The sequence below is a fragment of the Coenobita brevimanus genome, chromosome 33 (assembly GCF_032717465.1).
Source record: "Coenobita brevimanus isolate Jiangsu-jjx chromosome 33, ASM3271746v2, whole genome shotgun sequence".
Classification (NCBI taxonomy): domain Eukaryota; kingdom Metazoa; phylum Arthropoda; class Malacostraca; order Decapoda; family Coenobitidae; genus Coenobita; species Coenobita brevimanus.
The window spans coordinates 13755148-13770580 of record NC_136986.1 but is presented as its reverse complement, the minus strand read 5'-3'; the positions used below and the strand labels follow the sequence as shown (position 1 = coordinate 13770580).

Here is a 15433-nt window from a genome sequence, read left to right as displayed (position 1 = left end):
GTCCCATAACCAGATCACTAGTGGGCACCTGGGAGAGAAAAAAAAACTCTAAGCCAGCTGTGACAGAGGTTCTACTGGATTGGCATGCATCACGATGCTGAAGAGTGGTGTCAGGCCTGTGATGTGTGCTGTACCAAGAAGGGACCCAAGAAACGTGGTTGTCCCTCTTTCCAGCTGTACCAAGTGGGTGTACCGATGGAAAGAGCTGCAGTGAACATTGCTGGACCTTTGCCACTCATTGAGAGAGGAAACCGGTATCTACGTGTCACCATGGACTACTTAACTAAGTGGCCAGAAGCCTATGCTATCCCTGATCAAAAGGGTGTGACTGTTGCTCAGGTGTTGGTTGATCAGTTTTTGTGTCGTTTTGGGATGCCACAAGAACTACATTCAGACCAGGGTAGAAACTTCGAGTCTGCTGTGTTCCATGAGTGCCGGAAGTTATTGGGGATCAAAAATACCAGGATGACCCCTCTAAGGCCACAGTCAGATGGGATGGTGGAGAAATTCAACTGGACCCTTGGACAAGAACCGGCCAAGTACTGCATTGAGAGTCAAACAGAATGGGGCCAGAAGTTACCTGCATTGCTGATGACATATCGGTCTGCATTCCATGGGTCTACTGGCTACACTCCTGCAAAACTTATGTTTGGCCATGAGTTACGTTTACCCATTGACTTGCTAATGAGAAGACCACCTGGAAAAGAGCTGCCTACAGACACCACCGGCTATGCGAAGCACCTTCAGGAAAGGCTGACTGACATACATCATCAAGTGAAAGGAGCCCTCAAGTTTTCAGAAAAGGTGATGAAGTCCAAATATGATGTCAAGGCAAGTGAGGTGAGCTTCAAGGATGGTGACCAAGTTTGGCTGTACAATCCTCAGCGTAAGAAGGGATAGTCACCGAAGCTGTAGAGCCCATGGGACGGGCCTTACACTGTGTTGGGCCGCCTATCAGGTGTACCGTAACGTATCGGATTCGGGGAGGCATGAAGTCTCGCCCAAAGGTGGCACACGTGAATCGTCTGTGGCGGTACCATGGGCCAGGACAGTACAGCTGGGACGTCTCCGAGGAATCGTGCTCACTTGCAGCCGAGGATGTTGAGGAGGACCAAGGAGCTGAAGTAAAAGAGGATGGTGACAGTTCCCCAAGAGAAGAAGGGAATCAAAAAGAGGACCAAGACCTTCCAGGAGGAGTGGACTGTGTACAGGAACAAGGACATCATCAGAAGTGGCATAAAAGACCTAATAAGTTGAAGGATTATTTTGTGTATAGTTAGATGTTCCTTTAAGATTAAGATTTCTGTCTGCATACAGTATATTGTGTAGTTTTGTCGGGATGACAAAGAACTAGGAAGGGGGTAGTGTTAAGAAGCGAGATTTGCCAATTAGGTAGCCAAGATCTTTCTTGACGTCTCTCATACCGAGTGTTCTGGTATGAGAGAGTTGCCAGTTTGCCTGCTGTTTGTGAACGTGGTTATTTTTAAGTTATGCATTAATTTTTCTCCTTTTTTGTCTTTATAATGTTTTATTTAAGTTACTGCTTGTTAAATTAAGTAATTTAAGTTCGCATGGTAAATAATCGAGAGTGTTATGCAATGTAAGACAACTATCACTTTTTTTCATATCCCTCAGCTGGCAACTGTTGTTCTCATAGAATGTAGACGTCTCTCGAATAATGTAAGCATATACATATTGGGGTAGAGATTATTACAAGTCTAGTTGGGTGTCAGGTCAGTTTGAGTGAAGTGCAGTCGGTTTTGGTTCAGTCTAGTGCTGTATCAATGCAGTGTCAGTGAATATTGTATATTTTTGGTACTTGTGAAAACAGTGGCAAACAGTGACGGGTTATTAAAATTTGTATATCATTGGTACTTGAGAAAACAGTGAAGTGCCAAGCATTACATGCAGTAAGTGTGTAGAGTTGTTAAGCATTAAGCGTAGTAACAGTTAGTAAAGTGTGTGTGTGTGTGTGTGTATATATATATATATATGAATGTAACAACAGTGATGTCGTATGGCTTAAGAGACCAGATACTAAATTATGTTATAGATCTGTTTTTCATTGATTAAAAAAAAAAAATCTGCTTGTGGGAATAATGCGGATAATTAATCAGTCTATATTAGTCTCGTAGTTCTAGATGTAGGAGAAGGTTGAGGCTCCGACACCAGCAGCCTCTCGACTACAAAGGCCACACTGCCCAGGGTGATGCCCACCAGGAGAAGCAGCAGAGGTCCCTGCATATGGACAATAGACAGACTCCTGAAACTGCTTTGGCTGTGTTCTGTTCTATCCTGCCCTTGTTGTTTTATGTCTTCCCTCTGTTTCATTCGACTTTCACGTGCAGCGGCTTCCAGTGTTTCCTTTTTCCACTGCTCATACAGACCAGCCTGAAAACAGAAAGTTGCAGTAGTGAGTCCTGGAAGAACTTAAATAGTCTTCGTCAGATCCCAGTGTAGTAAATGTTCTAGTTTTTATGTAAATCTTGTAGGAATCTCTTAACCAATAGTATTATAACATTTATATTTAATCCTTTGTATTTTAATGCATTGGTCATACTGATTTTATGCACTGTCACATGTAATATGCATAGTGGTACAGGCAGTGTATAATGACAATACAACATGTTAAGAATAGATTTAACAATTTGTTCAACAACTCTGATAAAGCAAAATCATTAAAATATGCATCAATCTAGGGTGGTCACTCCTGTCTGTCATTTAGAGTAAAGTGGTTGCGTGGGCTATATTTCAGACATCAGCTAAGAGTACTGTGCCACCCCCCTCGTATTGAGTGGTACTATCACCACATTTTATCGGGCTGTTTGGACTATTTTGATATACCGTAATGTGGCCTAGAACAATGTGGTCGCTACTTGTCCCTAGGTAGCATGCTTTTGAACAGTCAGGCCGCACCGTCAGGAATTACTTTTTTATTTTATTCTTAGGATCGTATTCTCTGTCCCCATTTTATCCTTTTTATACTCCGTGGAAAATGGTACGGTGCATGTGAATCGTACAAATACGATAATCAGCGCAGTATTTCGCAAAAACAAAAAGCATATCGTAGTGCAATGAAATGGGAGCCAATACTTTTTAAAGATGCAAAATTCTACCTTAGATGCTGTATAATGCATCTGAAACGAATGTTTTCTGCTTTGTTACGGGGTGAAAATATAAATAAGCTTTATCTTGAAAAATATGAATGGTAATATATTTTCAAGTTACATTCAGTAAAAAAATGTAAAACACTGGTGTTAAATCGCTGAACTGAGTCTTCTTTGGAACAGATTATCTCATTTAAGTCATATAGCTTTGGTTCAAGCATGAACTGTATTACATTACCTGTATGCAAGTAAATGCTAACAATCCTCAATCTTCTTAACAATCTTTTAATAATTTTAAGCATTATTTTCATGTTCTGAACTTTTGATAATGATCATTCTTCAGTACATAGGCCGATATAGGACCAGTGTTATTTATAGAGCCGTCTGATATATTCCTATGTATCTCCACTGTTACTGGGGGGATACAGGTGTAAATTTCAATAAGTAACAAGTTTGCACTACATCTGAAGTATATGTCACGTTTTCATGGGACACCTGCCACAGACTGACTAAACTATTTACAAACCTGCTCCTACGGTCACATGAACAGCTACTGGAACAATCCGTTACCACTTGCAAAATCGTCGTTTATTAGTTTGTGCTAATAAAATGTCTATCTAAAGCATTACAAATGCCTGTTCATTACAAATGCATATTTTGGTCATGAAAGAAAACTCTTCACCATTTATGCCTCCCAAATAGAGGCAGCATATAAGTAGATTTCAACAATTTTCGCCTACAAGATCTCTGGGATAACACAATATAGGAAAATGTTTATTAAGCAGACAGAGAAAGAGAGAGGGGGGGGAGGGTTGATTCACTGATTGATTGAATATAACTAAAATCTGGCGGTGCAACTGCCAGGGTCATATGCCGCTGGACAACAATGTAAAAGACGCTGCAAATAAAATGTGCATATTCAAAATACAGATAATACCCGCTAGTAAGAATAAAACACTGAAAATAACAAAAGTATAAAATATTAATTAATTGTTAAAGTGGAAGGAGGCCCGCCTCCTGAAGAAAATTAATAACATCAGTAAAATCGCCAGTGGCTCCCCCAAGCATAGAGAACAGACAGGAGGCACCATCTGCCCCCTAATGCTTATGGGGGAATCTCTGACGGAGGTTCCTCAGACCCGCACACTCGACCAGCAAGTTATGGACAGTAAGGGAAACAAGACAATCATCACAGTGCGGTTGGGTCCCACCACCCATCAGGAACCCATGTGTAAGCCAAGAGTGCCAAATGCGAAGCATAGCAAGAGCCACTTCCAATTGCCGAGGTATGGAGGGGAAAACCCTTGGCACAACCACTCCCTGAAAGATTTTTTTAGCTTATTATGAGCAACACCATCCCAGTGTCTCTGCCAACACATACAAATCGTGTACCGCAAGGAAGGTGATACATCAGAAGCAGGAAGCAGGTAGTCGGTTAGGGGCTATTGAGAAGACCCAGCTTTAGCTAATGTACCTGCCCTTTCGTTGCCCACCACACCAGCATGTCCGGGAACCAAACAGAAGTCCACATGACGATCACGACGGCCAAGAAGAAAAAGCCACTCTAAAATTCATAAAACCAATGAGTGGGATGCATTAAATAATTCCAGTGCAGAGAGAGCACTACGAGAGTCACTAAAAATCACAAAAACAGATTGGTGGAGAGTAAAAATGATTTTGAGAGCATATAAAATCGCAGGCAGTTCCGCTGTATACACTGAAGTAATGTCAGGATGGCTACCGTCCCTACTAAAGGAAGCGAAGGCAACACAAAATCCTACTCCAGTATCAGTCTTAGATCCGCCAGTATAGACAGGGACAGAACCTTCATGAGTGGAGGCATGTTTTAAAATGGGAGAGAGGGACACTTGAGAGGGAAGTGAGCCCTTTTTACCAACAATGGACCTACAAAATGTCATACGAGGGAGTAGCCAAATACCTACCCTTGGGATCCGATATGGACAAACTGCCAGTCTCGGAACAGAGAGGACAATCATAACAGACAGGACCCTGTAACCAAAGGGCTTCGGGAATATAGGACGGGTGTCATAAACAGAAGATCATGAATCCTGGGAGATGATGGCACAAGAAATTGAGTCCGGAAAGCAGTGAGGATTATACCAACACCGCATCACCAACTACTAGCTCCGCAAATCCAAGGGGTGTACACCAGCATCGACCAACAAACCTGAAATAGGGGATGACCTGCATGCCCCGGTTGCCAGAAGTACACCATCATGATGCACAGAATTTAACAACCGGACACAGGCATCTGTTGCAGAGGAGCAGACGTCACCACATTCAAGTTTGGGAAGAATAAGAGACCTATGCAAGAGGAGGAGAGTCTGATGGTCAGCACCCCAAGAGGTATGAGCCAGAACCCTCAAAAGACTCAAAGCTTTAAGACAAGTCGCCTTAACTGAACGAATATGAGGAACCCAAGTTAGTCGTCTATCAAAAAGAAGACCCAGAAATCGCGTCTCTTCCACACAAGATATTCTCCGACCATAGAGATATAACTCAGGATCTGGGTGAACCTCCCGAAGATGATAAAAATATTTAGCCACGGTCTTTGTTAAAGAAAAACGGAAGCCGCAAGACTCTGTCCAGTCAGAGATTCTGTTAAGAGCCAGCTGCGACTTCCTCTCTGTCAGAGACATTCTAGATGAGGTGAAGGAAAATGAGAGGCCATTGACGTATAGTGAGCCTCGTACACAATCAGGAAGAACACTGATTATGCTGCTGATGGCCACAGCAAATAGAGCAACACCAAGGATACTCCCCTGTGGTACTCCATCTTCTAGTGCACGGGAATTAGAAAGCACTCCTCCCACTTGGACCTTAAAAAATGGTTCGATAAAAACTGCTGAATAACAATAGGCACGTGCCCATGAAGATCAAACTCATGAAGAGAAAGTATAATACCATTATATGAGGCGGTATCTTATGCCTTCTCCTGATCAAAGAAGACTGTGACCTGGTGTTGGTTAATGGAGAAAGCCTCACAGACAGAAGATTCCAAGGACAATAGTGCATCAGACGTAGATCACATTTAAAAAAAATCATACTGAGCAGAGGATAAGAAGTCATCTCTTTCCAAAAACCACACAAGCCTAACATTGACCATCCAGAACTCTACATATACAAGAAATCAGAGAAATAGGCCAATAATTCGTCACCTGTAGGTGATCCTTACCTGGTTTAGGGGTGGGGATGACTACAGCAACACCATCAACGAACCAGACTCACCAGAACACCAGATCTTATTAAATAATGAAAGCAAAAACGAAATGGACTCATCTGGCAGGTGATGTGAAAAGGCATAACTAATTTCATCACGACCAGGAGAGCAATCATGGTACTGTGACAGAGCTGCCTAGAGTTCAGAAATAGAAAAGGGAACATTATAAGACTCTCACCCAGAAGAAGCAAAATTGAGACTTCGAGACTCTAGGTGCTGGCAGTGGCAAGCCAAAGGAGTATCTGCATTCTTCTGTGACACACTGCCAAAATGATCAACAAAAAACTCTGCAACAGCGAAATGAACAGCCACAGTTCCACCCGCTGCAGATAAAACAGGAGGGAAGGGAACAGTAAATTTCCTAAAATTTTCCTTATTCGGTTCCACACTTGAGTGAGGGAAGTCCTCGAAAAGATGGAGGAAAGATAACTCTTTCAGGATGAACGCCTGGCCTCATATGAGCTCGTTCCCTTTAATATGCCACCAAATACTGAGGATCCCCACAGTTACGACGAAGTCGAGAGAAGGTGACTCGTTTGGCTCTCACTGTGGAACTGCATTCAGAGTTCCATCAAGGAACTGGACGTTTAGAAAAGTAACACTTCGTTCTTGGGATTGATAATAGGGCTGCTGAGTGCAACATGTCAGTGAAATATGACACCGCCTCAGTAAGACAACCAAACTCATTGACAGAAAGGGAAATGGAACTTAATACCCTGAAACATGGCCAGTCAGCCGTATGCAGAAGCCCGCGAGGAAGACGAGGCTGAGATCCACCTGCATTAGCAGTTAGAAGTAATGCAAAATGGTCGCTGCCATACAGGTCTGGCAACACATTCCAGTTAAAATCTAAAACAGTATCAGCTGAGCATAAGGACAAATGAATGGCAGTAAAAGTTCCAGTCTAGCTATGGAAATAAGTCTTTATACTCGGAGTTGAAAATGCCCAGCTCCTCATCTTCCACTAAAGAGGCCAGCATTAAAACCCCAACGGTTGGACTCACTGTTTCCCCATAGTGGATGGTGACCATTCGTATCTTCTAGTAACAGAAAGGGAGAAGGAAAGCCACAAATAAGGCGTTCCCAATCCACCCTTTCAATAGTAGCACTAGGATATTTTTGATATTTGATACATATATTTAGCTAAACATAAGGTAAAAGTACAGTATATACATATGCAATTATAAAGCCACGGTCCATTGAGCTGATGCTCTTTTATGGACCTGATGATGTTTTCATATTTTGTCTTCGTGGATTTGAATGGACATGGAAGAAAAAAGGTTATACTTAATTCAAATATGGAATCTGTACTGATATCAATATAAGTAACAGTAAAAGTGAACACAAGTTATAAGGAAAATAGGGATAACAATACTAATAGTAGAAAAAATATTAACAGGAATAAAAACTAATAACGTCAGTGCTTTGCCTACAACAGTAGTCTTAAATAATAGCATATGAAATCATAAATGGTACAGAATGGTAGAAAATTTAAATTAGTAGTAATAACAATGGTGACAATAATAATAATAATGATAATTTTTAACAGTAATGATAGTAGTAATAGTGTCAATATCAACAGTAGTAGCAATAATAATAATAATGATAATGATCATAATAATGATAATGATAATAATAATAATGACGATAATAATAATAATAATAATAATAATAATAATAGTAATATTAATTATAATATAATAGAAAGAATAGTAAACAATAATAATTACAGTACTAATATGTATAGAAAACACTAGCATTACCAATATCCATCATTGCTCGTACCAGTAACACTACCCTGCGATAAATATATTCCCAGTTTAACCCCTACACCGCGGGCTTGTTTACCAATGACTTGCGTGTCCCGCGGGGTTATTTGGGCTCCGACAGACTCTCAAAAAATATTTGCCAAAAATCAGTTATTAGTCCTAGAATATTAAAATTAATTATGCTTATTGCACATACCTTCAGCTTTCTCCTGGAATGATTGTTGAGCCTTCGTCGGTTACCGGAGGACTTGTGGAAACCTCTGAAGTAGGGTAACTAAGTCTCCACTTTACACTTCCCGACAACCCGTAATATGATTACCACAGCCAGATACAAACACTATAAACACTATTCTACCATTTTCAAGTAGTTTGGGATCCATACTAAAAAAAAAAACACTGTGAAAGCAATGGAAATTACGAGCGTGTCTGATCGCCGCACTTGCGCTAGTTCGCTCTAGGCACTCTGTCATTTATTATTCATAAAACCCCTCACACTTTATATTTCTATTACTATATCACACTTATATATATCTGGAGTCTTTCTCCATAAGTTTCCTTCAGTCGTATTAGTTTATTGTCACTGAAGTCATTCAATTTTTCAGTCAGTAAAATACGTAGAGAGCCACGGATTCACTCTCACTGTTATAAAATAAATTATTTGTACTCATATTCTTATATTACTAATTACTTACATTACTATTTACATCTTCTATTCTATTTTCAATATTTACCCTTCTATTTTACTTACACTATGTTATTCACTGTCACTTTCAGTAAGATAAAACTATAATACACTGTTCAATCATATGAACTGAACATCCATTGCTTTCACCTGCTATTTACACATTATTTACACATTATTTACACATTATTTCCAATAATTCTGCTTCCACACTTGCACTGTTAGAACTGCTTCTGGCTGTGATAATCGAAGAAGCAGGTTACACAGAGGGGAACCTGGCATTCAGCGCACTGCCAAGAGGTGCGTTTATGCTCAGGTGTGCAGCGTGTGGTATGCGCACATACCTGACACCTGCGAATCGCAGCCTTCCTTTTCCCTGTGGCAGGCATTAGCTCAAGTCTGTGCCGATCCTTATACGCCCTCTGCTCAAGTCGGTCGGGAAGTGTAACTGGATGGCGCCTTGGAGTTGCTGCTTGCACCCTACCATATTTTTCCAGCAGCTGCTGGACACAAGTCCTGGCGAACAACCTCAGGGAGAAGGACTTGGGTGGCTTTGCCTTCATCTTGTACAGGATGAAGGCGTTCTGCATCGTCATATCTATGAGATGGAAAAAACTTTCCTGTACCACCTAGTATTCTTCCTGAGGCAGTCGATCTCACCAATCATCATGTCGGACTTGTCCACCAGCCGCCTGTTGATATTATAGTCCAACACAGCATCAGGTTTCATCACAGGTTCGCCTGTCCTACGGTCGACCTTCCCACTGTCTCTCATCTCCCCCTTATGTACGGTGGTGAGCATGTGCACGACTCTCTTGTCATGCCACCGTATTGCCAGCATCTTCTCACACTTGTGTAGGTGCACGTCTCCTCGCTGCGAGTTTCCCGCCTCTGGGAATTTGGGGAAGTTGGCACGATTACTTTTCACAGTGCCGCAGGAGCCAATGCCGTGCTCAGAAAGGTATTTGGCAAGTTTCGGTGCTGTATAGTAGTTGTCTGTATACAACACATGATTCCCACCAAAATACTTTTCTAGGAGCACTTTCACTACACAGCCTGAGAAGCCAAGGGGGTGAGTTTTATCGAGATCGACAGTGCTGGCTGAATATATGACGAAGTCAAGGATGTACCCCGTCTTACAGTCGCACAGTACAAAGAACTTAATTCCAAAGCGATGGCGTTTGCTTGGAATGTACTGAACAAACCGAAGACGTCCTCTGAACAAAACCAAGGATTCATCAATGACAACCTTCTGAAATGGGTGGAAGAATGACATGAACTTATCCTTCATTCTGTTCAGAATCTCCCGGATCTTCCAGAGTGGGTCGGTTTGGGAAGGTACATCATTATCGGCAAAGTGCAGGTTTCCCATGATGTTCCGGAAGCGATCTCTGGCCATGTACTTATTGAAGGTCGGTGAGGGTAGTAAGGGGTCCATGGACCAGTATTCTTCCAACTCATGCTTCTTGGAGTGTGGCATAAAAAGCATGAGGGCAAAGAACACATACAGCTCCTGCACTCCCAGCATGGTCCACTGTTGCATCTTGGCTGCACCTGTACCACTAGCAGCACGTTGTGATTCGTACCTGTTGGTCTCATCACATATGTGCTGCATGACTTCGTCATCTAGGAAGGCCAAAAGGTAGTCGACACACTCAGCATTTTCGTCCATAGTGAAGGCAGGCTGAACTGACGAGCTCTCATCGAAAACCAGGTTTTCGGGGACAAAATCTGACCCTTCCGTCCACGCGAAGGCGTCCAGGATTCCCTGGCGTGGCGGTGGAGGGCTGGTGGTGGTGGTGGTGGTGGAGGTTGGCTGAGAGGGAGGCTTATCTCTGTCAAGGTCACTCTCACTGACCCTAGGTTGCCGTACAGCACTAGCAGCCCTTACCCTACTAGCTACACTACTTTTCACTCTCTTAGATCTACCTCTACCTCTACGGCCGGCCTTCACTGTTGATGCTGGTGGTGACTCCGATGACGAAGACTCCGGAGATAACTCAGCCGACGATGATAACGAGATGAGTAAAGCGGGGCTTGGGGAATGGGGAGGTGAATGCACTCGTGACTCATGGCGGGCTGGGTCACGTGGGGGCATTGTTCTGGGGCTAACACGCCGCCTTTTCACTCCCTTCCCAAATTTTTGTCCTTCCTGCACTAAAGGCTCCTTTCCCTTGGAGCTAGACACTAATTCACTGGTAGAAGCACTAGTTGTCGCTGTTTCTGGCGCGATAACCTCACCCGGCTCATCACACGATTCACCCGAATCGTCAAAGTCACTGTCCATCATTATCATGGACAATTCTGCAAGTTCTCGTGCCACTGCAGAGTCACTGAGGCCTTTCCTGCTTGCCTCAACACTTTTCTTTGGCGTAGAGGTCACGGGGCCCTTTGCAATGGGCGCAGAAGCGGCAGGAATGGCGGGGCACGAGTGCGACATGTTGTCTCTACAGTGGAGGCCAAGGAACTAAATGCTGCAGCTTATCTGAGAAGGGAAGGGTTGACAATGACACTTTAGGCTGACTGCTGCTAACTTACAGGCTAATTTTTTATAGGTAGAAAATCTCGGCAATAAATAAAGAAATAGGTAGTTCCAGGTGAATGTAAATGTCAATTAGGAATCTCCCTTCCTTTCTGATATATATTTTTATTACAGACATCGATTACAAGGCATAAATCAAAGGGGAAATTACCGTGATAATGTAGCGAATGAATGCACGTGAGGTTTTGTCAGGTGATAATTAGCCAATTTCTGGAGTATAACACTATCACTTACCTGTTTTTTTTTTTTGGTATATATTATTGGGTAAAAATATAGGGCATAGGGCTTATTTCAATGGATGAAATCTGTGGAAAAAGAAGGGGGAAATTTCCGTAGCGCAGCACGGCATGGGAGGTGAGAGGAGAGGGTAATGGAGGGCAGGTAGGGAAGGGGAGTCACGAAGGGGGTAAATTATCTGAGAAGGGAAGGGTTGACAATGACACTTTAGGCTTACTGCTGCTAACTTACAGGCTAATTTTTTATAGGTAGAAAATCTCGGCAATAAATAAAGAAATAGGTAGTTCCAGGTGAATGTAAATGTCAATTAGGATTCTCCCTTCCTTTCTGATATATATTTTTATTACAGACATCGATTACAAGGCATAAATCAAAAGGGAAATTACCGTGGTAATGTAGCGAATGAATGCACGTGAGGTGTTGTCAGGTGATAATTAGCCAATTTCTGGAGTATAACACTATCACTTACCTGGTTTTTTTTTGGTATATATTATTTGGTAAAAATATAAGGCATAGGGCTTATTTCAATGAATGAAATCTGTGGAAAAAGAAGGGGGAAATTTCTGTAGTGCAGCGCGGCGTGGGAGGTGAGAGGAGAGGGTAATGGAAGGCAGGTAGGGAGGGGAGTCACGAAGGGGGTAAAATAGCTAAAATGTCAACAATGGATGGGAGTACAGATGAGATTTGGAGTGCTGACTAGTGTTGGACATTGGCAGTACTGATAGATGATACAAGCCACCACTTGAGAGCCCGGGATAATTCAAAATAACACAGAATCACAAAAGTGACGCCCCGCGGTATGATCCATTGTAGCCGAGCGTCACGAAAGTGACGCCCCGCGGTTAAGGGGTTAATAACATACCGGTACACATCTTTTTACATGCAGTATATATACTGTACACTCCCTGTTTCCTACCTACACCAACACACGCCCACAATTACACAATAAATACACCCACTATCCATATATACTTTAGTAGATACAACAATTGCTAATACAGTATGTCAGATTCTAATATAATTATATTTTCTGAATAATTCTGCTTTAATTTTGTAACTAAAGGAGTTAAGTGACATAGTATTCTTGAAGTCCTCTTGCAGTTGGTTCCACACTGAAATACAGCATAGTGTCCCTTGAAACGTCAAACCACCTCCCCCAGGAATTCAGCAAAGTGCCCCTGCGAACTCCCAGACACCCCCTCAAGGACCTAACGGAGGACCAGTAGCAGCGCACCGAGACTCTGTGCGACAACGGCCCAAGTCAGCCCGGGCTGTATGTCCCTATGACTCGGAGCCCGCCCACCATTGCCATGGCAGGAATCCTGCACTACCTTCTGGGTGAGCTTCCACCAACCAGCTTTGGGGTGGAGCTGTCTGTCCAGCTCCTGCCAGCGCCCCTAAGGAGTCGGCATGTAGCCGCTCCCACCTTCTACAGGAGACGGCCGGTAGCCTCTCTGAAGGTGTCTTCTTTCTTGAGACGGACGGTAGCCATTCGCCCTTCACTAAGGAATCGGCCAGTAGCCGACCTGAAGGTAACCAGGAGATGGCAGGTAGCCGTTCCCGACTTCATCAGAAGGTGTCCTTCCTGAGATGGCTGGTAGCCTCTCCAAACCCCCTCCTGAAGGAGTCGGCCAGTGGCCGCTCCCGCCTTCGTCAGACGGCCGGTAGCCGCTCCGAAGGTGTTGCCCCTGAGTCAGCCTGTAGCCGCTCCACACCCCTCCTGCAGGAGTCGGCCGGTAGCTGCTCCTGCCTTCGTCAGACAGCTGGTAGCCACTCCGAAGGTGTTGCCCATGAGTCGGCCTGTAGCCGCTCCACACCCCTCCTGAAGGAGTCAGCCTGTAGCCGCTCCACACCCCTCCTGAAGGAGTCAGCCTGTAGCCGCTCCCACCTCCGTCAGACGGTTGGTAGTGCATTCCACTGATCAACTGCTCTATTTGGAAACTGAATTTCCTTCCATCCTTATCGCCTCTCATTTTGTAAATTTTCTACAGTGTCCACTGAATGTTGCTACCCCATAGGTATTTACTTCTATTGTCTCTTTTCCTGTGAGGCATTTATATAACTTAATCATATCTCCTCTTTCATTCTCTCCTGTAATGTTTGTAGGTTTAATTTTTCAAGTCTTTCTTCATAGCTTAGGTCCCTTAACACGCCCCATCCCGACATTTTCTGGGAAGTGGTACGCCCCAGTCCCGACATTTTTGGACCTTTTTTTTTTTGGCTCAAACATCCGCTTTTGGTGAGAAACATCGAAAATTCATAGAGAAATCGCTCACCTGAAGTTAAAATACTCTATCTAGGTACGAGAACCTCCTTACCTGACTGGGTTTTCTAACAGGCTGGCACCAAATAAAACGAGTTATATGGGAGGGTAACTATTTTATTCACTCATAAACAGTATTTATTTATTTAATTGGTACGAATTTATATGTAGTACAAGAGTATATTGGTTTTCAAACAGTAATTTAGGCATTATAAGCATTCTTTCATTCACTAACTCATTACCATTCATGACCTTTTTTTCCCACATTACCTGACCATCATTTCTGACTGTTTCTTCCTCTAATGCTATGTAAACTTTGTCCTCCACATTGTCATCGATTGGGGAATCACTCTGGCCCTGAATGTCTTTATTGGCCAGGTCACTGGTAACAGGTGAATTGCCGAGACAATGACGTTCAAGGGGGGGGGAGAGGTTATGCGGTGTAAGGCATTGTCCCTGCTTGGCATCTTGTAGAGGAATAGAGGAAGGTGTCCCGTGTATACGTGCCAAAAATCACTCGCAAAATCACTCGCAAAAATTGAAAATTGTGCAAATTAGGGACCTTGCAATGTTGCCGCGTTAATTCACGACTCCGGGATATGAGTGCACATCATGTGAGGACGTGAATTCACGTCTCTGGGACGCGGCGGGTTAAACTTGGTGCTCATCTTGTAGTCGCCCTTTGTACCTTTTCAGTTGGTCTGATGAATGATGTTATCTTTCTCAGTATGTCTTCATTAAATATGTGAATGCTACCTTCATATTAGCAAGCAGTTTGTACATGTTCCTTACTTTTTTATTTATGTGGTCAGCTGGTGATAGTCTGCTATTGATAATCACTCCTAAATCCATTCCCTTTCTGATGTATGTAGGGTTGTTCTTCCTAACTTATAGTGACGCTCTGGTCTTTTTCACTTGTACCAAATTTTCTTACATGACATTTGTCCACAGTGAATTCCATTTCGCATCTATTGCTCCATTCATGAAGCTTATTTAATTCCTCTTCTAGCTCTAGGCAAGAGTCTGTGTTTGTAGCTTCCTTTGGATATTTTTCATCATCGGCAAACATTTAGGTAATTTCCATTTTCAGTGTTGCTGTCTATGTTATTTATATATACTAAATAAAATCATTAGTGGCAGCACCGAGCCCTGACGAACTCCATTTGTCACTTCTCTCAATGATGAATAATTTCCTTTTAGCATTGTTCTCATTTCCCTTTTACTGAGAAAATCTTTCATCCAATCATACAGTATACCTTGAATTCCTCCTTGATTGTACAGTTTCCACAAAAGTCTTTCGTGTGGTACTCTGTCAAATGCCTTCTTGAATCCAAATATATGTTGTCTACCCAGCCTTCTCTTTTCTCTTTTATTTCTGCAAGTCTGTCATAATAACTTAATAGATTAGTAACACATGATTTCCTTTCTAAAACCAAACTGTCTTCCTGTTATCATATTGTGTTTTTCCAGATGATTTACCCAAATTCTTCATATTAGTTATTCTAACATCTTGCTTACGACACTGGTCAGTGATACTGGTTGGTAGTTAACCCCTCTTGACTATCCCCCAGGACGCAAAAACAGGCCTATTT

The 15433-nt window shown here is 42.8% G+C and overlaps 1 protein-coding gene across 1 annotated transcript in view; it reads right to left on the bottom strand.

Annotated features, from left to right (window-relative positions):
• Positions 1-2118: 2118 nt before the first annotated feature.
• Positions 2119-15433, bottom strand: part of LOC145395795 (ionotropic receptor 93a-like) — a 94014-nt gene continuing 80699 nt past the window's right edge. Inside the window, exon 7 of the mRNA XM_080269332.1 lies at positions 2119-2391. Coding sequence (XP_080125458.1) covers positions 2119-2391 — 273 coding nt within the window. The remainder of the gene's footprint in view (positions 2392-15433) is intronic.